At 43.9% G+C, this 25,254-nt stretch overlaps 1 protein-coding gene and 2 pseudogenes across 10 annotated transcripts in view; 1 reads left to right on the forward strand and 2 right to left on the reverse strand.

Annotated features, from left to right (window-relative positions):
* RABGEF1 (RAB guanine nucleotide exchange factor 1) overlaps positions 1-25,254 on the reverse strand; it is an 82,044-nt gene that overhangs the window by 8,534 nt on the left and 48,256 nt on the right. For 9 of the 10 annotated variants that reach the window (XM_074034859.1, XM_074034856.1, XM_045387946.2 and 6 more), the window contains 3 exons: positions 8,081-8,162; positions 5,746-5,878; positions 3,814-3,905 (listed from right to left, as the gene is read on the reverse strand). The exons of the other annotated variant lie outside the window; for it this stretch is intronic. In XM_074034859.1, the coding sequence (XP_073890960.1) occupies positions 3,814-3,905; positions 5,746-5,878; positions 8,081-8,099 (244 nt within the window). In that variant the 5' untranslated portion in view covers positions 8,100-8,162. The remainder of the gene's footprint in view (positions 1-3,813; positions 3,906-5,745; positions 5,879-8,080; positions 8,163-25,254) is intronic. 10 annotated transcript variants of the gene reach the window in all.
* LOC102136303 (adenylate kinase 4, mitochondrial pseudogene) lies at positions 14,220-16,528 on the reverse strand (annotated as a pseudogene).
* Positions 20,561-20,671, forward strand: LOC123572684 (small nucleolar RNA U13; annotated as a pseudogene).

Consider the following 25,254-nt stretch of genomic DNA (forward strand, 5'->3'; position numbering starts at 1 on the left):
TCCTATTCATCTTTATTGTTGACATTTTGAAAGCGAGTAAAAAGTGAATTATGTTTTATCTGGATGTGTGTGTGGCTGCTATTGCCATGAGGCAGGGCTGGGGTGGAAAAAGGGAGAGAAGGGAAGGAAAAGGAGAATAAAGGAAGATAAACACCCCCAGGGACTTCTTCCACATGCTTCATCCTGCAGATACCCCTTCCTAGCATCCTCCAGCCTGAAGGAAGTCTTCATGGAACTCTTTGGATTCCCATCCTGGTGTGCGATTCCACGATTTGCATTGCTTCAAAGTCTCAACTAGGAGATATGCGAGTAGAAAGCAACACCCAGGAAACTCACTGCTGTCTAATAATTTCCCTCCCCAGCCTGCCTGCTATGATTTACTCTTCAGAGCCCTGCATAATTGCTCTATGTCTTCTCCCAGGGCTCTGCCTTGTCGTGAATAGGAAGCACAGGGCTGAGTGTGCGCTCCATCTCTGCTGGGTCCAGGTGTCCAGGCTTATCTTTAATGGAGTTGTGAAATCAAAGGCTATACCTCCAGGTCATGGTTTCTCTACATGGACACTCCTGACATTTGGGGCTGAATAATTCTTTGTTGTAGGGAACTATCTTGTGCATTGTAGAATGTTTAATAGCATCCTTGGCTTCTACCCACTAGATATTAGGAGTACCCCCACAGCTGGACATTTTAAAATGTCTCCAGGCCTGGCTCAGTGGCTCACACCTGTAATCCTAGTAAGTTAGGGAGGTAAAGGTGGGAGGATCACTTGAGTCTAGGAGTTCGAGAACAGCCAAGGCAACATGATGAAACTCTGTCTCTACAGAATGTGAACAAAAATTAGCTGGGTGTGGTGGCACGTGCCTGTGGTCCCAGCTACTCGGGAGGCTGAGGAGGGAGGATCGCTTGAGCCTGTGAGGTCAAGGCTGCAGTGAGCCACGATCGTGCCACTGCACTCCAGCCTGGGTGACACAGAGATCCTGTCTCAAAAATAAATAAATAAGTAAGTCTCCAGATGCTATCCAATGTCTCTGGGGGACCACTGGTGCCCGGCTAAGAACCACTGCCCCCATAGCCACACAGAAGTCATGCAGGCGAAGCCAAATGGGAAAGGGTGTCTGTCAACAGATGAATGGATAAAGAAAATGTGGCGCACACACACAGTGGAGTACTATTCAGCCATATCAAAAAATGGGATCCAGTCATTTGCAATAACATGGATGAAACTCCGGGAGGATATTATGAAGTGAAATAAGCCAGGCACAGAAAGACAACCATCACATGTTCTCACTCATTGGCGGGAGCTAAAAACTTAAAACAATTCAAGCATGTTTTACCAGAAGGATGGTTACCAGAGGCTGGGAAGGGTAGTGCGGGGCATGGGGGATAGTGGGGTATAGCGGCCAAGGGGTAACCAGATAACCAGAAAAGTTAGAAAGAATGAATAAGACCCAGTATTTGCTAGCACTACAGGGGAACTATAGTCAAAAGTAATTTAATTGTACCTTAAAAATTAATTAAGAGAATATAACTGGATTGTCTGTAACACAACAACTAAATGCTTCAGAGGATGGACCCCATTTCCCCTAAGGCAATTACCACTCATTACCTGCCTGGATCAAAATAGCTCATGGAACTCATAAATCTATACACCTATTATGTACACACAAAAATTAAAAATTAAACAAAACAGAGAGAGAAAGGGAAACTTCCACCATCAGCCACAGGCCCTGACACTCTCCTTGTCCTAAACTCTTGGAGCTAAGAGGAGCTGATGATGGACTCTCTGGTCCCCTTCCTGGGGTGACACACTCTTCCTTTCAGAAGTCCTGAAGAGTGTTCGACCTCAGGGAAGAGGCCTTGAAGACTCTCAAAATTTTATGCAGTTCTCTTCAACAGACCTCGTATTTGTTACTTGTCAGCCCAGAACATGAGTCTCCTGCCCTAGAAGAATGTGACCCACACTGCGTAACTTGATGGGCAGCCTCTCGCATCGAGTCCCACTATTCGGGGAACACAGATACACTTCCCTGATACCTCAGGCCACCCACCTCTACTTTCACCACTGATGCGTCACACAAACACTTGCTACCAGCTGATGCCCCAGTGAACCAGGCACTACCTGGGAGAAAGAGGCCAGGAAGCCTGGGGACTTCCCTGTTAGCAACAGGCCGTAAAGGCTACGTTGGCTTGGACAAAACTCCCATGGAACACTCTAAATATAAACCAGCTGATCTTGAACTTTCTAGTAAGAGTCAGAAAAAACACAAGTCCCAGGTCCGTATTCAGGCTTTTAGAAGGCCTCCACCTTCAACTTCTTATGGGGTTCCCGGAGCAAACGGTGCAGGAGGCAGAGTAGTCATGACCTATGCCATAGCCTAGCAGAAAAGCTTGCAAGAAAAAAACACAATAGTATTGACCTGGGCCACTTGGATTCTACCTCCAGAACTTGCACAGGAAATTATAGAAACCAGTAATTTACTTAATAACAGGAGTTGACATGTGAAGATACACAAAGAGAAGCAGAACCCGAGAAAGTGGAAGAATCACATCAGCAGAGAATGCCTGGAGCAGACCTTCTTGCCGTTGTAAAGGCAGTAAGATAGCCCACTCCCTGGAGGAACCTGGGGGGTAGGGTCCTGAGAGACTTCGCCTCCTTTATAATCCTGATAATACCCTCAGCAAACCTCCATCTCTTCCTGTGGCTTGAGTGAGTCTCTGGTTCCTATAACAAAAGGAGCCTACTCGATGGCCAGCCTCCAACACTACTAATCAACTGACCCGCTTCCTTTCCAGTAGAATTTCATTAACAATGTCTACATGAACAAGCCTTTCTAAGTCTTCTTTCTAATAAAGGAGACACTGGCCAAAGTTGAACATCCCTTCATTAAGATTTTTTTTAAAATTGAAACGTTTGTGTTGCAGTCTTGCTGGGTCATTCCCATGAATGACAAACAAACCTTATAAGGAGGCTGCACCTGTCTAGAACGGCAGCGCCACATCAACCTGGGGCACTTCATTTATTTAGTGATCAAACCAGAAAAATAACTCTCAGGGCTTCTCTAATTAACAACCAGTCAGAGGCATCATTTTAATATGTTCCTCCAGCATGGGGATTACCTTGCCTTACCAGTTCCCTTCCTCTCTCCAAAATTATTTTGAATATATAAATGCAACTGAAACTTAAGAAATTTGTAGGCCGGGCGCGGGGGCTCAAGCCTGTAATCCCAGCACTTTGGGAGGCCGAGACGGGTGGATCACGAGGTCAGGAGATCGAGACCATCCTGGCTAACACAGTGAAACCCCGTCTCTACTAAAAAATACAAAAAAACTAGCCGGGCGAGGTGGCGGACGCCTGTAGTCCCAGCTACTCGGAGGCTGAGGCAGGAGAATGGCGTGAACCCGGGAGGCGGAGCTTGCAGTGAGCCGAGATCGCGCCACTGCACTCCAGCCTGGGCAACAGCGCGAGGCTCCATCTCCAAAAAAAAAAAAAGAAAAAAAAGGAACAAATTTGTTCTATCATGGGAACAGTCAGCTGAATAAAAAGAGAAAAAAATATTTATTCTGTATTTGACCTTAGTTGAGTTCAATGCCCAAGAAACGGGACCATAATCCCTGAAAATAAAGGGGGAAAAGAGTTAACCTGCTCTTCTGAATGCCATCAAATTCATAAAACTAACAATCTCACAAATCACTTTTACTACATTCCAATGTACCTTCGACAATCTGCATTTTACAAATGTATAGACTAATATTACAGCAACATGTTACCCTTAAGGGGAGAACATCCCAATAAAAAGGCTCTTGGTTTCACTGACCTGTGATCGCCTTCACCACCATGTCAGACACTTCTGGGATGTCTTCATTAACAGGGACACACAGCATCTGAGGCGTAACCCAGCGCAGGGCTCTAAAGAGAGAGAGACAGTAAACAAGGGCTCCAAGGATGAACCGTGGCCATTCGTCTTGTCACCTCCTTCAGTTTAGGGAAAGCCTGAGGCATCATTGATCACTCAGACAATCCCAGGCCCACACACATCAACCCTCCAAGTACTAGGAGGTCAAATGACATGACAAAGCAGCTAGGATCCTAAAATGAGACTTGTACACTTATCACAAGAATGGAAGGCCATCTTGCTGACTGAAATGACATCACACAGTACTACCAACACTGAAATGCACTCGGTATTTGAAAGTCACCATTTGAGAACTGGTTGCTGCCTGTCCTCACTGTCTACAGCATTAATGTTCTTTTACACTCAGTCCTCAACCTTTTTTTTTTTTTTTTTTTTGAGATGGAGTAACTCTGTTGCCCAGCTGAAGAGCCGATCTTGGCTCACTGCAGCCTCTGCATCCTGGGTTCAAGCAATTCTCCTGCCTCAGCCTCCCAAGCAGCTGGGACTACAGACGCCCACCACCATGCCCAGCTAATTTTTGTACTTTTACTAGAGACGGGGTTTCACCCTGTTGGCCAGGCTGGTCTCAAACTCCTCACCTCAGGTGATTTGCCTACCTTGGCCTTCCAAAGTACTGGGATTACAGGTGTGACCCACTGCACCTGGCCTCAGCCCTCAATTTCTGAGGCACACTGGAGTTCGTGTAGGAGGCCACGGGCAGGATCACCATGCCTGAATCACTCACTGTGTGTTTCCTGGTCCCACCCTAACTGCACTCCAACTACCCTGCTGCGGGCCTCCCCTCTTGCTTGGTTACTGCTTCCATTCTGTATCTTGGTCCAGGGCCCCTCTGGTTACTTCTGACTCCTGACCTTGGGCTCCGTATCTTCAACCTGCCCAGTATCAACTCCTCACTTCAGCTGTGAAACTTCCAATACAGATCTGGCAAGTACCAGCCCCTGTCCGGAACCTGGGACTCCAAGGCCCCTCTCCCCTTAAAACACCTCATCAGCTCAGCCTTGGCCCTGTTCCCACACTTAGGTGGTCTTTTCCTCACTGTCCACCACAACTGGAGTGCAGAGTGCTGGGGCTCGCCCCAGTGAGCCTGGAAGACTGGGTGCTGTGGGCAATGTCATCAATCCAATGCTAGTGAAAGATGTGACTGGGGAATGGTGAAAAATGTGCACCCCTGGGAGGAATGAGGAAAGATGACATCCACTGACTTGTTATTTTTTTGAGAAGCAGTCCTGCTCTGTTGCCCAGGCTGGAGTGTGGTGACACGATCTTGGCTCACTGCAACCTCTGCCACCTGGATTCAAGTTATTCTCGTGCCTCAGCCTCCCAAGTAGCTGGGATCATAGACGTGCGCCACTATGCCTGGCTAATTTTTGTATTTTTAGTAGAGACGGGGTTTTACCATGCTGCCCAGGCTGGTCTTGAACTCCTGGCCTCAAGTGATCCACCCACCTCAGCCTCCCAAAGTGCTAGAACTAAGGTATGAGCCACTGGGCCCAGCCAACATCCCCTGCGTTGATACGGATATTCACAGCTTCCTGCTTGAGGAAATGGTAATGGACCAAGAACACAGTCCCCCAATTCCTTGGCGATTTCAGGGATTGAAAACAATCTCAAACGCCAAACACAACTCTTACCAAAAGCTGCTTTGACAGAGATGGATAGGTAAAGTCACATTCCTTGTCTTTCTGACACAACAGAGCAGCTTCCACTCTAAGGAAGCAGGAACGTGAACTGTTGCTTTCCCTTAAGGTTTGAAAGGCAGGTGCCTTATTTTCCCCCAGTGTGTTCTTCCATTAGTAAATAGTAAGTATAAAGCAAAACAAAATAAGCAACTACCTGATCCTCTTTTGAATGGCAAGATCTTTCTTCTCATCATCAGTAGTTTCTGGACAGAACACGTGTTTATAGAGACGAGTCATGATGTACTTTTCAATCTGATCCATTATCTTCTCGACTCTTTCTGGAGGCACTGAAATAACCAGACAGAGAAAAGATCAAGATATATATATATGTGTGTGTGTGTGTGTGTGTGTGTGTGTGTGTATATATGTGTGTGTGTATATATATGTGTGCATATATATGTGTGTATATGTGTGTGTGTGTGTGTATATATATATTTTTGGAAACAGAGTCTGGCTCTGTCACCCAGGTTGGAGTGCAGCGGCATGAACTTGGCTCGCTGCAACCTCCACCTTCTGGGCTCGAGCCATTCTCCTACCTCAGCCTCCCAAGTAGCTAGGACCACGGGCACACACCACCATACCTGAATAATTTTTGTAGGTTTTTTTCTTTGTAGAGATGGGGTTTTACCATGTTGCCCAGGCTGGTCTCAAAATCCTGGGCTCAAGCAATCTACCTGCCTCAGCCGCCCAAAGTACTAGGTTTATAGGCATGAGATAGCATGCCCGGCCAAGAGTATGTTTTCATAGTACGTTCTACACAGCAAAAAACTAATTTACTAGAAATACATTAAATACACTCAGAACAAAAGTATAAGAATGTTATATTTAAAAATATGCTTACAGGCCGGGCGCGGTGGCTCACGCCTATAATCCCAGCACTTTGGGAGGCCGAGGCGGGCGGATCACGAGGTCAGGAGATTGAGACCATCCTGGCTAACATAGTGAAACCCCATCTCTACTAAAAATACAAAAAAATTAGCCAGGCGTGGTGGCGGGCGCCTGTAGTCCCAGCTACTCAGAAGGCTGAGGCAGGAGAATCGTGTGAACCCAGGAGGCGGAGCTTGCAGCGAGCCGAGATCATGCCTCTGCACTCCAGCCTGGGCGACAGAGCGAGATTCCACCTCAAAATAAATAAATAAATAAATAAATAAATAAAAATATGCTTACAAAATAACTTACTGGCCAGGCGCGGTGGCTCACTCCTGTAATCCCAGCACTTTGGGAGGCTGAGGCAAGTGGATCACCTGAGGTCAGGAGTTCAAGACCAGCCTGGCCAACATGGTGATATCTCCTCTCTACTAAAAATACAAAAATTAGCTGGGTGTGGTGGCACGCACCTGTAGTCCCAGCCACTCGGGGGCTGAGACAGGAATCACTTGAACCTGGGAGGCAGAGTTGCAGTGAGCCGAGGTCACACCACTATACTCCAGCTTGGGCGACAGAGTGATATTCTGTCTCAACAAAAACAAACAAACAAAAAAACTTCTTTCAAATGTTGGGCTGCCTTCCATAGCATCCTCAGTTCTAACTGAAGTTGTCTGGCAGGACCTAACAGTGTACACCCTGCCAAATGGGGAGACCTCAGCAAGGTCACTCCCTGTCCTACATTGAAAAGGCATTTGCAACTCCCAAGACTGATGAATGCTGATGAAATTTATCCTTTCATTTTTCTGAGGTTTACCATAACACCTTAGAGCTCTCGGAGGTATACAAATGGAGCAGATTTCTCAGATACACACATGTCCTGAGTACATCCTAAAGTCTAACATCACTGGAGGTTGAATCCATAAAGAATCCCTAAAAACCTGAAGTGCCCCCCCCCAACTTTTTTTTTTTAACTATTAATACAATGACTCACCAAAATGGTGATTCCAAGATGGGAAATTCATTTAGCAAAGCCTTCCAAGAAGTTTTTTTCTTTCCTTCTCTCTCTCTTTCTGTTTTGGAGACAGTCTCGATTTGTCACCCAGGCTGGAGTGCAGTGGTGCAATCTCAGCTCACTGCAACCTCCACCTTCCAGGTTCAAACAATTCTTGTTCCTCGGTCTCCCAGGTAGCTGGGATTACAGACATGCACCACGACACCCGGCTACTTTTTGTATTTTTAATAGAGGTGGGGTTTCACCATGTTGGCCAGGCTGGTCTTGAACTCCCGGCCTAAAGTGATCCGCCCACTTTAGCCTCCCAAAGTGCTGGGATTACAGGCATGAGTCACTGCACCAGGCCCTAAGAGGTTTTCGTCTGCTCCACCCCTGCCCCTAATGGAGTTATTAAACATTACTCAATAAATTATCCAATTGCTCCTGGAAAGATACACATGGCACAGTTAAAGGCACTGCTAAGTGTAAGACCAGTTCCCAGAATGTCAGTGAGGTTACAGGATGAAGTCTACAAAACAGCCAGACCATCAGGGAAAGAAAGAAATTGCTAAGAGACTAAGCAGTCGAACCTCTGCAATACCCGCAATCTCTCAATGGCTAACAGTGTTACCTTTCCCGCGAGTCTGCATCCTTTCGGCCACATTGTGGTAGAAATCCTGAGCACACTCTGACTGTTCTTCAATGCTCAGATCCTGAAAGAGAGACAAAGTGGCCACTTGTAGCTGAACAAAGTGCAGAAGCACAGCTCTACATTCTAAGAACTCTCCAAAAGCCACTCCTTGTACTGGTAGTAAGCCTAAAAGTACTCACAGGCTATATTAATCCTGCAGGAGAGTAAATCCTATCCATTAATATTATTTCCAATATCCACTGTTGCCAGACTTTTCCTTAGTTCAGCTAAAGATGGGGTCCTTGTCTGTCTCACGGCCACAAAAATTTAGGCTCACAGACAGTTTGAATGGTGAGTAAGACAGGGTTTTATTAGATGAAAAGGAAGAAAAGGGGGAATCAGAGACTCTCACAAGGCCAGAATCCCTGCTAGAGTGCTTCCTGCCAGCAGCTAAAATCCCAGGCTCCACACAGAAAGAAGAGGCGCCAGGCTCCTCCCCGCTACAAATGGTGCAAACTTCCCAAAGCTCCACCCCGGGGGGCAGGCCGGCTGGAGTTTTTCCGGGGACCCCTTCCCACCTAGCAGTCTCACCATGACCATCTCATTCTTTTTTCTATATCTACATAGTCTTAAATAGATTTAATGCATGTTTTGATAATTTACATATTTTATGGACATTTCTCTTTAACCCACTGAATCATTTTTGGTGGCTTTATAACATTCCATCATATTAACTGACTTATTTGACTCTTCTCTACCACTGTGCATTTGAGTTGCTTCCCCTCTTTCACTGTTGTGCATCGTAGCTATAAATAATTTTGTAAGGACTATCTTCTTTTGGGTTACTTCTCTGTGATACATTTCCAAAAGTGGCATTAACCACTTAATAAGAATAAATGACGTTATAACTCTAAGCATCTATTGCTACTCATACTCCTCAGAAACTCAGTGCACACTGTCATTAACCACGTGTATGTGCTTATTTCCCTATGGCCCTTACAACATTGGGTCTGATAATTTTCATTTGGTTTTACTGATTTTATAGGTGTAATATATGTATGTTTCTCACTTTCTACCAAACAGAATTTAAAGTCTATTTAAAAGATATATGCAGTTCAGCAAAAGAGACTAGAAAATAAAAAGAATAACAAATAACTGTAATCCCAGTGCTCTGGGAGGCTGAGGCTAGAGATCGATTGAGCCTACAAGTTCGAGACCAGCCTGGGCAACATAGTGAGACCGCATCTCAGAAAAGAAAAGAAAAGTTAAAAATTTTTAACAACAACAAGTTAAAAAAAAAAAAAAAAAAAAAAAAAGCAAATTAAACACGGAGAGAGACGGAAAGCAGAGCCACAGATGACAAGACAGAAATGTTTTCCTGGAAGATGTCTAAATTAGTCAAGAGTCAGCCCATACACATCTGTTTCTAACTAAACTTTTTAGCAGTCATCATTAAGATGAAAACAGTTACATAATTCAGGGTTCAAAAGACGAAAGCAAACCAATCCTTCAGGTGAAATTCTGACATCAAAATCAAAAATTTCTCCCAAGGGTTCTCACAAGGATGTCACGGTAGAAGAGCATGAATAAAGCCAAGAACAAACCCCCTGGACCGGCTGTCACAGACTTCATCTACATAGGCCATTGACATCACACGCCAAGGGCCAATACATCCTGTGGAAGCCTGCAGCAGTCTGACGGTCTGGCTTAAGTCTAAAAGAATGGCAGGATTCTCAGGGTCACGGGCAGTCACCTCGTTCCCTCAGTGAAAAAGGCCAAAAGCACTCACGGCACTTTGTGATCACCGTGACTGCAGCCCTCATTACTGTCGACTGCTTACCCATATCCATGCCATTTGTTGAATTAAAACTGATCCCTCATCTATAAAAGCCTAGGAACTACCTTTAGTAAAGTTCAGATATTTCACTATATTAAGCTCTTATTTATATTCATGACTTCCCACTGTTTTATTTTTTATTGCACAGATTTTTTTTTAAAGTTAATACTATTAAGCCTTTTATCTGGTCATTAAAAACAATTCTTTTGGCCAGGCGCAGTGGCTCACGCCTGTAATCCCAGCACTTTGGGAGGCCGAGGCGGGTGGATCACCTGAGGTCAGGAGTTCGAGACCAGCCTGGCCAAAATGGCGAAACCCCGTCTCTACTAATAATACAAAAATTAGCTGGACATGCTAGTACACACCTGTAATCCCAGCTACTCAGAAGGCTAAGGCAGGAGAATTGCTTGAACCCTGGAAGCGGAGGCTGCAATGAGCCGAGATCACACCATTGCACTCCAGCCTGGGTGACAGAGTGAGATTCTGACTCAAGACAAACAAAGAAATTCTTTTTTTTTTTTTAAGTTTTAAATTTTATTCCTCTTTTTACTTAATTTTTTAACACATATAGAGACAAGGTCTCACTGTGTTGCCCAGGCTGGTCTTAAACTCCTGGGTTCAAGTGATCCTCTGGCCTTGACCTCCCAAAGTGCTGGGATTACAGGTGTGAGCCACTGCGCCCGGGGAAAACAATTTTTTGATAGTTCAATTTTAGCTCCTCTTTACAGCTGAAGTACATATCCTATCTACTTTCTTTTTTTTTTTTTTTTTCCCGAGATGGAGTCTTGCTCTCTTGCCCAGGCTGGAATGCAGTGGCGTGATCTCACTGCAACCTCTGTGTCCTGGGTTCAAGCGATTCTCCTGCCTCAGCCTCCGAAGTAGCTGGGATTACGGGCATGCACCGCCACACCCAGCTAATTTTTGTTGTTTTTTTCTTTTTTTTTGAGACAGAGTCTCGCTCTGTCACCCAGGCTGGAGTGCAGTGGCCGGATCTCAGCTCACTGCAAGCTCCGCCTCCCTGGTTCATGCCATTCTCCGGCCTCAGCCTCCTGAGTAGCTGGGACTACAGGTGCCCACCACCTCGCCCGGCTAGTTTTTTGCATTTTAGTAGAGACAGGGTTTCACCGTGTTAGCCAGGATGGTCTCCATCTCCTGACCTCGTGATCCACCCGTCTCGGCCTCCCAAAGTGCTGGGATTACAGGCTTGAGCCACCGCGCCCAGCCTTCTTTTTTTTTTTTTTTGAGACAGTCTCACTCTGTCACCCAGGCTGGAGTGCAATGGTGGGAACTCGGCTCACTGCAATCTCCGCCTCCCGGTTCAAGTGATTTTCCTGCCTCAGCCTCCCGAGTAGCTAGAATTACTGGCACCGGCCACCATGCCCAGCTAATTTTTGTATTTTTAGTAGAGACAGAGTTTCACCATGTTGGCTAGGCTGGTCTTGAACTCCTGGTCTCAAGTGATCCAGCTGCCTCGGCCTCCCAAAGTGCTGGTATTATAGGCATGAGCTACCATATCAAGCTCATATCCCAATTTACTTTCTTCTCAATACTTTCACGGTTAGCTCTTTGATTTGGCTGAAATGTAAGGTGCATGGTATGAAACACAGAACTAAAATAAACTTTATACAAGCCTATCTGTCATCAGCAGCAGTTAGTAAAGCATGACCTTATTCCCTCTTGTCCTCCCAGTTGTCATATAACTTGCTCCTGAGAAATGAAATCTATTTTTGAAATCTCTGGTTTATTTCACTGTTCTATATTTTCATTTTTTACCTAAATCTTATCTAGGTGTGACGACTTTCATTTTAGAACATATTTAAAAGTCTGCTGGATTTAGAAGCCTCCCTGCTTCACAAATTCCTACTTTTTACCCCCTCACAAAAAAAAATCATATGGTATATGTGTTTTCCTGTTTTTCTAGAATAATGAAACATTGTAATTTAAATGATATTTTAAGTGTTTATACTGACCTGCAAAGTTTGTCCTTTTTTTTTTTTTTTTTTGAGACGGAGTCCCAATCTGTCACCCAGGCTGGAGTGCAGTGGCGTGATCTTGACCCACTGAAATCTCCGCCTCCCAGGTTCAAGCAATTCTCCTGTCTCAGCCTCCTCAGTAGCTGGGACTACAGGTGTGCGCCACCATACCCGGCTAATTTTTTTATTTTTAGTAGACATGGGGTTTCGCAAAGTTGTCTAGGCTGGTCTTGAACTCCTGACCTCAAGTGATCCACCCGCCTTGGCCTCCCAAAGCGCTGGGATCACAGGCGTAAGCCACCACACCCGGCCACCATCAAACTGTCTTTTAATTCTTTGAATGAACTTCTAAGTTGCCACATTAAATTCTCAATATTTAACATTCTTTATTGCTGTTGTCTTTTAAAATTACTTTTTTTTTGAGATGGAGTCTCACTCAGTCACCCGGGCTGGAGTGCAGGGGCGCCATCTCAGCTCACTGCAACCTCCACCTCCCAGGTTCAAGCAATTCTCCCGCCTTAGCCTCCTGTGTGGCTGGGATTACAGTCGCCTGTCACTACGTCCAGCTAATTTTTTGTATTTTTCATAGTAGATAAGGGGTTTCACCATGTTGGACAGGCCGGTCTTGAACTCCTGACCTCGTGATTCGCCTGCCCTGGCCTCCCAAAGTGCTGGGATTACTGGCGTTAAGTCACAGCACCCAGCCTAAAATTACTATTTAAAAAAAAATGCTAGGCTGTTTTTTTTATCACTAGTATGTACACTGTAAGTAAATTCTGTGGACTTATCTTGCCATGTTGCTGTATCTGTGTTTCTATTACTGTTCTGTTTTCCCTTGAATTTTCTTTTTTTTTCTTTTTTCTTTTTTTAAATCTTTTAACAAATGGTTTATTGATACTATGTTATAATGCATGACAAAATATTAGTATCTAATTCTAGACTTCATGGCCACCCCACAGGATGAATCTTTTTTTTTTTTTTTTTGAGACGGAGTCTCGCTCTGTGGCCCAGGCTGGAGTGCAGTGGCCGGATCTCAGCTCACTGCAAGCTCCACCTCCCGGGTTTACGCCATTCTCCTGCCTCAGCCTCCCGAGTAGCTGGGACTACAGGCGCCCGCCACCTCGCCTGGCTAGTTTTTTGTATTTTTTAGTAAAGACGGGGTTTCACCATGTTAGCCACGATGGTCTTGATCTCCTGACCTCGTGATCTGCCTGTCTTGGCCTCCCAAAGTGCTGGGATTACAGGCTTGAGCCACCGTGCCCGGCCCACAGGATGAATCTTTGGAACAGAAAAAAAAAATAAAGATTTTGTTTTCCCATAATCATAAAGTTATTATACTCAGTCCAGGCACAGCTAGTACAACATTCTGCTCAACCCCACAGGCTCCACTCCCTTTACCACCTATTTATAATGTGTTTGGGTCACTCATAGGAGTGAAACACTGTCAGCATCAATAGTTAGTAGCACTTTCAAAATACATTTTGTTGTACTGAATAGAAACCGTAAGTATTCAATTAGTCCAGTAATTCCAAATGGTCTTATTACTTCTATACATAAGATATGATCTTACAACATTTATGTAGCTAAATACTTATACTTCCCATGCTTTTTGAGGATTCCCAAAAGACTTTAGGGGGTTCCCAAGACTTTTAGGGGGTTAATTTTTTTTCACAATAAAAGAAAGGAACAGTGTCAATCCATGAGAGTCAGACCAGCAGTTTAATAAGATCCTCTTCATAGCTCAGTTCCCGGTGCATACAGAAATTCAATACAGCCCCATCACTCTCAGTTCTTAGAAGAATTTGAGAAGGATAAGAGCAGTAACTATCAGTTTTGTTTAACAGCCTAAAAGTGAAAACAGATGTCAAAAAAAAAAAAAAAAAAACAAAAAACCAGCCAAATTCTTTCATCCCAGGATGTCTGAAAAGGAGAGACTCTATGGAGTGTGGATACAGAAAAGGAGTTATTCCCACCAGAAAAAACTGAACTGTGGACACAGTCACTCAAGACCAGAGAAACCACCACTGTGAGTAAGTAGCTTCAATTTCACTGTTACCGGGGGGGACACACCAGAAAGCCTGGGACAAAGCCTGGGCTAGAGCCCTTAGGATTCATTCTCAGGCTTCCTGGTGCTGTGGTTCAACAGCCTTTGTGGGGATGGAAAGAACCAGATACTATCACCATCACGTGTAAAAAAGAATGCCACAGCAATAGCTGTCAAAAACCAGCTGGAGCTGAAGTTACACACCATTTGAAATCCACACTGTACTTGCTTTCTTGTTGAAGGGCTTGAGACGTGTGCAGAGACACCTTAAACATGTGTAGGTGACCTTCCTTTTGAAAGGCAGAGGAGGGCCTCTTGTGAACTCTTTCTACTCATTTGTTTTCCTATCAGTTCACCATTTCAACTAGAAAAGATGCTGTAAGCTACCTCAGCTGGCTTCTAATTTGGACACAGCACCAATACTACACACACAACTGAATGAATGACCACATCTTCCTGGTTCTTCCATTGGGCAGGGTCAATATGCTTCTTTTGGACTGAAAAGGTGTGATCTTGTTCCAGAAAAGTGTGTAAATGTAGGGCCAGATTTTGTTTGTCTCCGTTCTGGAAAATTGGTGGAGCACTCCTCGGCTCTTGTATAATTCAATGACTGGCTTTGCCACGACTTTGTACTGTCTTAGCTTGGCAGCAACTGCTTCGGGTTTATCATCCTCCTGCTGGACTAATGGCTCACCAGTGACATCATCAATACCATGTACATGAGGTGGATTGAAGTCCAGGTTATATACCCTTCCGCTAGGAGGGTGAATTCAATGGCAGCTGAGACGATCTTTAAGTGTTTCAAATGGAATGTTCAAACTGATCACTAGATCCACTTCACAGATTTTGTCCAGGGCTTCGGCTTGTCCTAATGTCCTAGGAAAACCATCAAGGAGCCAGTGCTGGCCACGCCTATTCTCCAACTCAGACATCATTAGGCGTGTGATCACATGGTCTGGAACCAAAAGACTTCTCTCTATATACTGCTATGCCGTCTCACCAACTTCGGTGTTGGCCTTGATGTTCTCCCCCAAGAAGTGGCTGCTGGAGAGATGCTGGAGGCCAAAGTTCTGGGCGATCCTCTGGCACACGGTGCCTTTGCCCGAGCCGGGTGGCCCGAGGATGACCGTGCGCAGGAGTTTGGAAGCCACTGTCTTCGCGAGGCCGGGGGCAGCCAAACGCGCAGCCCCGACCACGGCCCTGGAGGGGGGCCCTGGGAATTTTGTTTCTCGGCCCCCTATCTCTGGCACCCTCCACTCGCACTGGGACTTGCCGGCTCCCCTTGGATATTCTTAGTAAGATGTTTTCCTGAACTTCCTAAAAATTACATTTGTATTCATTCTAAAAGCACTCATTACTCATTACACGATGAGTAGAACTCAAGTCACTGTACCAATTCTATAAAAAAGTCAAGAAAATGCTCAGATGGCTTTCAATTTACATGGGAAGACTGAATGCAATAATTATAATATTCTGTAATTACAAACAAGAAGGACAAAGTACCGTGGGGCACACTGTAAGTGTCACTTTTTCTTACTGGAGCTGTCTCCTTCTCTAGATTGGTACGGTGGTAGCAGCAGTAAGTGTGCTTATTTTATACTAACGCCTGTGGTGAGATGGTGGTGACCAGATCTTTCTAGCGATGCTCGCGAGAAAAGTTGTTACCTTCCTGCTCTGAGGTGTGAACCCAAGTAGATCCAGTACTACTCTATGAGAAAAGTCCTGATGCTACCCACCCTACCCCAGAGTTGACTGTGAAAGCAGGATGGGCCTCGATCTGAGCATGCTCCGTAGGTCAAATGCGTGGGTTTTTATTACCACCACCCCACACCTCTATTTCCAGTTCTCCAAGGAGACTTCCATCTAGCCCTCACCTATGAATTGATGAAATATATTTACATGATACATTCTCTAAGTTATATCTCTGTACTAAATTAGATCACCAGACAAATATATCCATGGACTATACTTTAGGTTTGCTGGAGATATTCTTTCAGAGAACTAGTTTTAGTTTTCAGCCTGGACTTTCTGTTTTTTTTAATCTTTTTAGACAAAAGTCTTGCTGTGTTGCCCAAGCTGGAGTGCAGAGGTGCCATCTCGGCTCACTGCAACCTCTGCTTCCCAGGTTCAAGTGCTTCAGCCTCCCTTGTAGCTGGGATTAAAAGCAAGTGCCATCACACCAGATAATTTTTCTATTTTTAGTAGAGACAGGGTTTTGCCATGTTGAACAGGCTGGTCTCAAACTCCTGGCCTCAAGTGACCTGCCTGCCTTAGCCTCCCAAAGTGCTGGGATTATAGGCATAAGCCACCGCACCCAGCCTATGCCTGGACTTCTATGTAGGTAATGGCAGTAGTAGCTACGTGAAGAATATGCCCATAAGAACATGTTTTTAACTCCAAGTACCATCAAATTATGACCGTATTCTCTCACTGCTATTTTAAATTAATTTTGTAAACCTCAAATCCTTTCAATAAGCAGAACGGGTCTATATAACAAAACGACTACCATTATGGAATGTAAGATTTTTTTTTTTCTTGAGATGGAGTTTCACTCTTGTCACCCAGGTGAAATCACCCATCTTGTCACCACCCATCACGCAATGGCGCGATCTTGGCTCAATGCAATCTCTACCTCCTGGGTTCAAGCAATTCTCCTGTCTTGGCCTCCCAAGTAGCTGGGATTACGCCCAGCTTGTTTTTGTATTTTTGGTAGAGACAGGGTTTCATCGTATTGGCCAGGCTGGTCTCGAACTCCTGACCTCAGGTGATCTGCCCACCTCGGCCTCCCAAAGTGCTGAGATTATAAATGTGAGACACCGCGACCAGCCAAGATGAGTTTTTTTTTTTTTTTTAAACTATTAAACCCTCAAGTCTAACTTTATTATGGGGGACAACATTTTAACTGATATTTGAATTTTCCTTTATGGCGCTATAATTTAACTTGTTATTGTTTTATTATTTTTTCAGAAATTGCATTTGACTACATTGCCTAGGATGGAGTGTAGTAGCTATTCACAGATGTAATTGTAGCTCACTGCAGCCTCACATTCCTAGGCTCAAGCAATCCTCCTGTCTCCCTCCTGAGTAGGGGGGACAGCAGGTACACACTGCGGTGCCCAAATCTATCCTTCTAGTTCATGTATTTTCTGCAAAAGCTTATCCATTCATTTAATCTTCTTAGGTAGTTTACACATGGTTTTACACCTTTCATTTACACCAAATTTTAGCACTTAGAACAAACCATATTCATTCTTGTGATTATTATTACAGGTCTGAGCATTCCTAACCCAAAAATCAAAAATCTGAAATGCTCTAAAATCCCAAATTTTTCAGTGGCGACATGACACCACAAGTGGGAAATTCCACATCTGGCCTCATGTGACGGGCTGCAGTCAAAAAGCAGCCAAAACTGTTTCATGCACAAAACTGCTTAAAATGTGGTATATAATATTACCTTCAGGCTATGTATGTAAGGTATATACACAACAAATGAATTCTGTGTTTGGACTTGGGTCCCAGTCCCAAGTTATCTTATATAGGTGTAAATATTCCAAAATCTGGGAAAACCCCAAATCTGAAACACTTCTGGTCCCAAGGCTTTCGGATAAGGGATGCTCAGCCTGTAGTGCTCACTTCCAACTAGAAACTCTCTGAGTTCCTTTTAGAGACCCGAGTGGCCTGTCTTACTGGTGTCAGGGGATCATGTTCTCCTCAGTTCCACACAACCCCTACAATTTTACAGTACAATGCAGAAAACTCCTTTTCTATTTCCACTGCAGTTTATGCTCCAGTAGAGTATTTATTTCATAATGTAAAAGAACTCCCCTGCCACTCTGTCTCTCGTCCTGCTTTCCATTCTTGTAGGACTTACACTATGTTACAGATCTGCTTATTGTCCATTTCCCCCACTAAACTGTTAGCTCCACAAGGGCACCGTTCACCACCATATCCTCACGCCTAGAACAGGGCCAGGCACATGGTTAGTGTTCAGTATGGGTTGACTGAATGAATGTGGCCATTTATTACCATTCCTCCCTTTATAAGATGCTGAAGACAATTCTCCATAGATCTCTTTCTACCCATCTGTGAGCAAAGACAATGATTGCCTTTGTTTTGCAACATCTTTTCAAGGATTTCTGTATAGCAAACAGCTTTAGGAGACAGAGATAGTACCTCCTTCAAGAGAAAAGGCTAGACTGCTTACTGTCTAATAAGGATCCCTAAGTCCAAGGTTCCTCTCCTCTAATACAACTCACTGCATGCACAGGCTTTCCCTGGTCTTCTCTGCATTATCCCATAGCAACAGATACTCAGGGGATAAGCACAAATGCAAATACTCTGGCTACTGCTGCTGCTGTAAGAAACTGGCCTTGTCTCTGACCCAGGAGACTCGTGTCTTCGGCCAGTATCTGTGAAACCATGGGAGGTTAATTTGTTTGCCTGCAAATAAGGTAACTCTCAGGCCCCTCACAGTGTTTGCCAAAGGGGCAAAGTGAGAGCAGGTTTGTGCTGGTAAGTCCTTTTAGGCTCAACAGAACTCCAAAAGGTTTGTCATAGTCTTCCAAGAAAAAAAGATAGTAGAGCAGTGAGCAAATCCTTTTCCTCAAGTACTCTCTAATCATTGTATGGGATCATCTTTTCTATAACAGCTTTTTTTTTTTTTTTTGAGATGGAGTCTCACTCTGTCGCCAGGCTGCAGTGCAGTGGCGCGATCTCAACTCACTGCAACCTATACTTCCCAGGTTCAAGCAATTCTCCTGCCTCAGCCTCCCGAGTAGCTGGGACTACAAGCATGTGCCACCACGCCAATTTTTGTATTTCTAATAGAGATGGGGTTTCACCATCTTGGCCAGGTTGGTCTTGAACTCCTGACCTCGTGATCCATCTGCCTCGGCCTCCTAAAAGTGCTGGGATTACAGGCGTGAGCCACCGCACCTGGCATCTTTTCTACAACATCTGAGTAAAGTTGTCATTTTATTTTATTTTTCTTTTTTTTTTTTTGAGACAGAGTCTCGCTTAGTCGCCCAGGCTGGAGTGCAATGGCGCGATCTCGGCTCACTGCAAGCTCCGCCTCCCGGGTTCACGCCATTCTCCTGCCTCAGCCTCCCGAGTAGCTGGGACTACAGGCGCCCGCCGCCTCGCCCGGCTAATTTTTTGCATTTTTAGTAGAGACGGGGTTTCACCGTGTTAGCCAGGATGGTCTCGATCTCCTGACCTCGTGATCCGCCCGCCTCGGCCTCCCAAAGTGCTGGGATTACAGGCGTAAGCCACCGCGCCCGGCCTATTTTATTTTTCTAAAATAAAGTTTTACTTTGTGATTAAGACATTGACAAGTAGGTGTCTATCTTTGAATATTATGCTGAGAGGCACTCTATACACTTTCTTAACGGTCTGGCTGAGATCTTTGTTTCCACTTCCAGTTTTGAAAACCTTTGACTATTTTCCTTGACCATGTTTTCTGTGTATTTCATCTGGAACTTCTGTCATTACAATGTGAATCGTTACAGTCTATTTTCTGGGTTCATTAAGTTTTGTCTGTACTGCTGTTAACTGCTTAACCTATTTAGGTTTTAGCTTTGATGTCCATATTTTTTTGTATTATCAATTTGTGCTACCTTCAATAATTTTTTAAAGGAAAAGAAACATGAGGGCTTTAATCCTCTTTAAAAATGAAACACACATTTAAAGAGTGCCAAGGATGCAGCCCTCATATTCTGAGAAAGTCCATCTCACCAGGGAATATATCTTGAGGTCATTAGTAACTAGTAGAACACAGATTTAAACATTTCCACATTTAGATGAAGAAAACAGGGCAAAACTAACTGATTTTCTCAAATTCAATTACTGGCAAAATAAAGGTGGTGGGAACCATTAAGGTACATATGCTCATTTTGCACCTCCAAAAACAAACAAAAAAGCCAGAAATCTGTCATTTTTAGCAGCTAGACAGTGTCTAAGGAACTCACATGTTCTTCATAAAGGTCATCATAAAATTATTTTTAGCACAAGAAATGTTTCGACCCTTGCTTTCCCTTTATTGAATGAAATGTGTAGTGGGCTAAGAAATCCAGTAACTCCCATGCTACAAGCTGCACAAGAGAGACACAGTGCAGACGGGAGTGTCCAGATTGCCAAAAAGTAGAATTCCCAGACATTTCGTTCATTTAAAATACTTTGATGTCACTAGAGTCTGAGCAGATACAGTGTGATTAATGAAAATCCAGATAACCTGTAGTCTCCTATTGGCCTTTTTTTACTAAGTAAGTGGAATGATTAAACATGTGGTACTAAAAATCAGAGAACACTCCTGAATACGAGTTCATTAATGTAACTGTGAGATCAGCTTACTGGGCTGTTTACCCACTGGTTACTTCTGCTTTCCAAGAGCCTTGGGGAAAGTAAAAAGTATTCATAGATGAGAAAAGATGAACCAGCTTTTCATGAATTATGGAAAGAGATTTAAGGAAAAAAAAAATCTTGTAAGAGGCAGCTAAGCCTTCTTCACCACACCAACAAGGGCGGGTCTCAGGAGCTGCCCATGCAGCTTGAACCTCACTTTAGTAACCAGAACCACCGGGCTCAGCTCTTTCCCCTAAACCAGCATGTGGAACAAGACCTCATGCTAGATCTTCCTGTGATTCGTAAGTGTGACGGTTGGGTTTTCACGCTGGGTTTTCATGTGTGAGATATGCCTCCCTCAAACCTTGTTACAACACCGGCACATTGCCTGTCGGATGTGAACAAAGATGAAAAAAAGACCACATGCTCATAAGGGTGGAACTTGGCACTGACAGGGTTCGGCTTGGCAGTGCTTGCTGAACACTTCCTGAATCTGGACTTCACTCATTGTGAGAGTCTCAACAGAGGTTCTTCAGGTGAGGGTTATTGTCTTTAATTTCTTCTTCTGGAACACACAGTGTTGCCTTCTCCAAAACTTCTGCCACCTCTAACGAGTCCTCGCAGAAGCCCTGAATGCTATACATATTTGCCGCCTCCACCAATTTTTGGCTGCTCTGCTGCGAGCCCTCAGTATCTGCCAATGCTTGCTTATCTTCTTCCACAGCCTCCTTCAGCTGCTCTTCCAACTTGACTTCTTCCATGAGTATCTTGTCTGTAGAGGGAGTATCTGTCCCCCATTTGGTTTGGATCCACATCCTCTTCCAAGTGCTGGCAACTGTTCTTTTGTTTTGTAGTTGTGTGCAGAACTGAGAAGGTCTGGAGACACTGCCAACACCGGGAGACTGTGTGGCACCAGCCTCACGCATGGAGCCACCATGGCTGCCCCGGGATGATGATACAAGTTTCCCCTTGCCTATCAGTACGTGCTTCTATGAAACATTTTAAATTATTTTTATTAATTCAACACAATTATCAAATACATCTTGTATCTACTTTTGTTCCTTATGACATAGATTCAGAGAGCTCAGAGCTATTTCCACTGCCTCACTTCTCATCCTCGGTGCTTCTAATTTTAAAATTGGGTCCTGGGTTGCTACCCCTACTGAAGTTCTCACAATAATTAAAGCCTATTTGCTGGCTAAAGGTTCTTTATTTTGGGCACATACTTCTGTTCTTCTAACAGTAATTACATGGCAGGGCAAACTACTCCTTGATTAAACTTATACTTTAGAATAGCAGAGTCATTTTAAGGTATAGGAGGACACTTATCTTTCTACTTATTCTGGAAAAGAACATGGGAATTAAGATATAGCCATGTCTTAAACTGTGTATTTTTTTGTCCTCATTCAGGTACAAAGCTTTAAGTCCATATAATATAATTAGTATCAGAATTTTTTTTTTTTTTTTTTTTTTTTTGAGACAGAGTGTTTTGCTCCTGTTGCCCAGGCTGGAGTGCAATGGCGCGACCTTGGGTAAGTGCAACCTTCACCTCCCAGGTTCAAGTGATTCTCCTGCCTCAGCCACCCTAGCAGCTGGGATTACAGGCACCCACCACCACGCCCAGCTAATTTTTGTATTTTTAGGAGAGACGGGGTTTCACTATGCTGGCGAAGCTGGTCTCGAACTCCTGAGCTCAGGCGATCCACCCAGCTTGGCCTCCCAAAGTGCTAGGATTACAGGCGTGAGCCACTGTGCCCGGCTCAGTATCAGATTTTTATAGAAGGACTGGCTAGAAGAATAACAGTGAAACAAGCAAAAGGTGTTATGTTGTGCTTAACTGCTTCCTTAGAAAAAAGAGCTTATCGACCAGGCGCGGTGGCTCACGCCTGTAATCCCAGCACTTTGGGAGGCCAAGGCGGGAGGATCACGAGGTCAGGAGATAGGGACCATCCTGGCTAACACAGTGAAAGCCGTCTCCACTAAAAATACAAAAAACTAGCTGGGCGTGGTGGTGGGCACCTGTAGTCCTAGCTACTCAGGAGTCTAAGGCAGGAGAATGGTGTGAACCCAGGAGGCGGAGTTTGCAGTGAGCTAAGATTGCGCCACTGCACTCCAGCCTGGGTGACAGAGTGAAACTCTGTCTCAAAAAAAAAAAAAAAAAAAAAAAAAAAAAGAGCTTATCAGAATGACTATTAAGAAGTCTTATTGTAGAAACTGAATTGATTGCCATGAATGGAGTATTAAGGGATTAATACAAATTAAAAAAATAAAAATAACTGAATTGAGAAACCCAAAAAATGAGGGGTGTTTTTTGTTTGTTTGTTTTTGAGATGGAGTCTTGTTCTGTTGCCCAGGCTGGAGTGCAGTTGCATGATCGGCTCACTGCAACCTCCACTTTTCGGGATCCAGTGATTCTTCTGCCTCAGCCTCCTGAGTAGCTGGAACTACAGGTGAGCACCACCCTGCCCAGCTAATTTTTGTATTTTTAGTAGAGACAGGGTTTTACCACATTGGCCAGGCTGGTCTTGAAATCCTGACCTCATGATCCACCCACCTCGGCCTCCCAAAGTGCTGAGATTACAGGTGTGAGCAACCGCGTCTGGCCCCGAGTTTATTAAAAAGCATTAATGCAATATCCAACAAATTAAAGGGTAGGTACTTTGAGGAAGTAGAGCCTGCCCCCTTTAAAAGTAGGACAAGCTACACTTTCAGAATAGGGAAAAAATGTATCTGAGGGATTTACTAACACTTAGCAAGGGCAGGATTTAAATAGGTTGAGCAGCAAAAGAGTTTTTCTAGAAGTTTTATTTACTTTTATTTAATTGCTGTCTAAAGATATCTTAAAGTGAGCGTTTTCATATAAATAATTTACAGAAAAAAGTTCGTTACAAAGCCACAGATCTCATTCAGTTAGGTAATATGGTTTTCTAGTTATTATGGGAAAGGTTAACACTTAACTGGGTCTCTATAATGCTATAAAATTACCCTCACCAAATGAAGCTCTGTACAGATGACAAAGAGAATGTATACCTCTTCATAAGTGACCATATACACTCCTGAATCCTCCTGAATCCATAATCACTCTCAGACCTGTGTGAAGCTTGGTTCTTAAGGTGAGATTCTTAAATTCAAGTTAGGCCAGGCATTGTGGCTCAATCCTGTAATCCCAGCATGCTGGCAGGCCAAGGTGAGGCTAGGAGATTATGTGAGGCTACAAGTTCATGACCAGCCTGGCCAACAGAGTAACACCCCGTATCTACTAAACATACAAAAAATTAGCTGGGCATGATGGTGCACACCTGTAACCCCAGTTATTCAGGAGGCTGAGGCATAAAAATTGCTTGAACCTGGGAGGCAGAGGCTGCGGTGAGCCGAGATCATGCCACTGCATTACAGCATATGCAACAGAGCAAGACTCCATTAAAAAAAACAAAAAAACAATCAGGTCAGGCATGGTGGCTCATTTCTGTAATCCCAGGATTTTGGGAGGCTGAGGCGGGCAGACCACTTGAGGTCAGGAGTTCAAGACTAGCTTGGCTAACATGGTGAAATCCTGTCTCTACAAAAAAAAAAAAAAAATTATCTAGGCATGGTGGCACATGCATGCATAATCCCAGCTACTTGGGAGGCTGAGGGAGGACAATCACTGGAACCTGGAAGGTAAAGGTTGCAGTGAGTAGAGATCACACCACTGCACTCCAGCCTTGCCAACAGAGCAAGACTCCTATCTCAAAAAGAAATAATAATAATTCAAGTTATGTTGTACAGATTAGGTTTTAAAAATTAAGCTTTATTAATTTGGCTCAGCAATTTAAATTCTTGCTCTGATGACTTGTAAGAACAGAAAAGTAGCTGATGACAACTGCATTTTCAACATAAAAGGATTCCGTGTTAATGACATAGCTGCCTGTCTAATTTGCAATGGAAATATCTTGTTTTAAAGAATGTATAGAGGTACTATAAGAGTATACATGTTTTAACATTAAGTAGCTAGTAAGACTAACAAGAAAGAAAAAAGAGCAAAATAAACAAGCTTCAGAAAAGTATTAGCAAACAACAGTATTTGCTGAATAGCACTGGGCGCCGTGGCTCACACCTGTAATCCCAGCTCTTTGGGAGGACAAGTTGGGAGGGTCACCTAAGGTCAGGAGTTCAACACCAACCTGGGCAACATAGGGAAACCCCGTCTCTACAAAAAATAAAAAACTCAGCCAGACATGGTGGTGTTCGCCGACAGTCCCAGGGAGACTAAGGCAGGAGGATCACTTGAGTCTGGGAGGTCAAGTCTGCAGTGAGCAGTGACTGCACCATTGGGCTCCACTCTAGGTGCAAATACAAAATAAATACAAACCTCCACGCTGCTTCAAAAAAAGAAAGGAAGGAAGGAAAGAAAAGAAAGAAAGAGAGATGTGTTGCATAGTAAAGCATTACACGTCAATACTGCAGTGGGTATGAAAATTATGTAGGTGCTGAAATTTAAATTCTAAAAACAAAAAAAATCTAAGTGTAGACAGATAAAGTGTTTCTTGATAAAGATAAAATGGCTTAAAAATTTTAATGCAGTTCAGAAAAGATGTAATTTTCTAGACTTGACCCATATGCTGAAAAGACTGCTCACTGCTGGCATATACTGGGATTGGAAAAAACAGAAATGATGTGGGAAAAGATGTGGGCAACAGCAGATCACTCTTCTGGATCTCAGAAATTTTAGAAAGAATAATACTGTGGGATGCAGTAGGAACAATTATCCGTTTATGGCAAGGCCGCCAGGGCAGTTTTTAAACAGGTAAGAATGAATTCTCATATTGCATAGGCCCTTAGGATACCATCTGGAAAGTTTAGTTGGTGGTAATAATATTAATTTAAAGGTTTTGAGCAGTTTTGATAAATTGAGTACAAAGGCTATTTTATACTACCACATTCTTCACAATGTCAGAGGAACTGCCCCAAGAAATTTATATGATTACTGATCTGAAGTTAG

The sequence above is a fragment of the Macaca fascicularis genome, chromosome 3 (genome assembly GCF_037993035.2).
Source record: "Macaca fascicularis isolate 582-1 chromosome 3, T2T-MFA8v1.1".
In the NCBI taxonomy this organism is placed as follows: domain Eukaryota; kingdom Metazoa; phylum Chordata; class Mammalia; order Primates; family Cercopithecidae; genus Macaca; species Macaca fascicularis.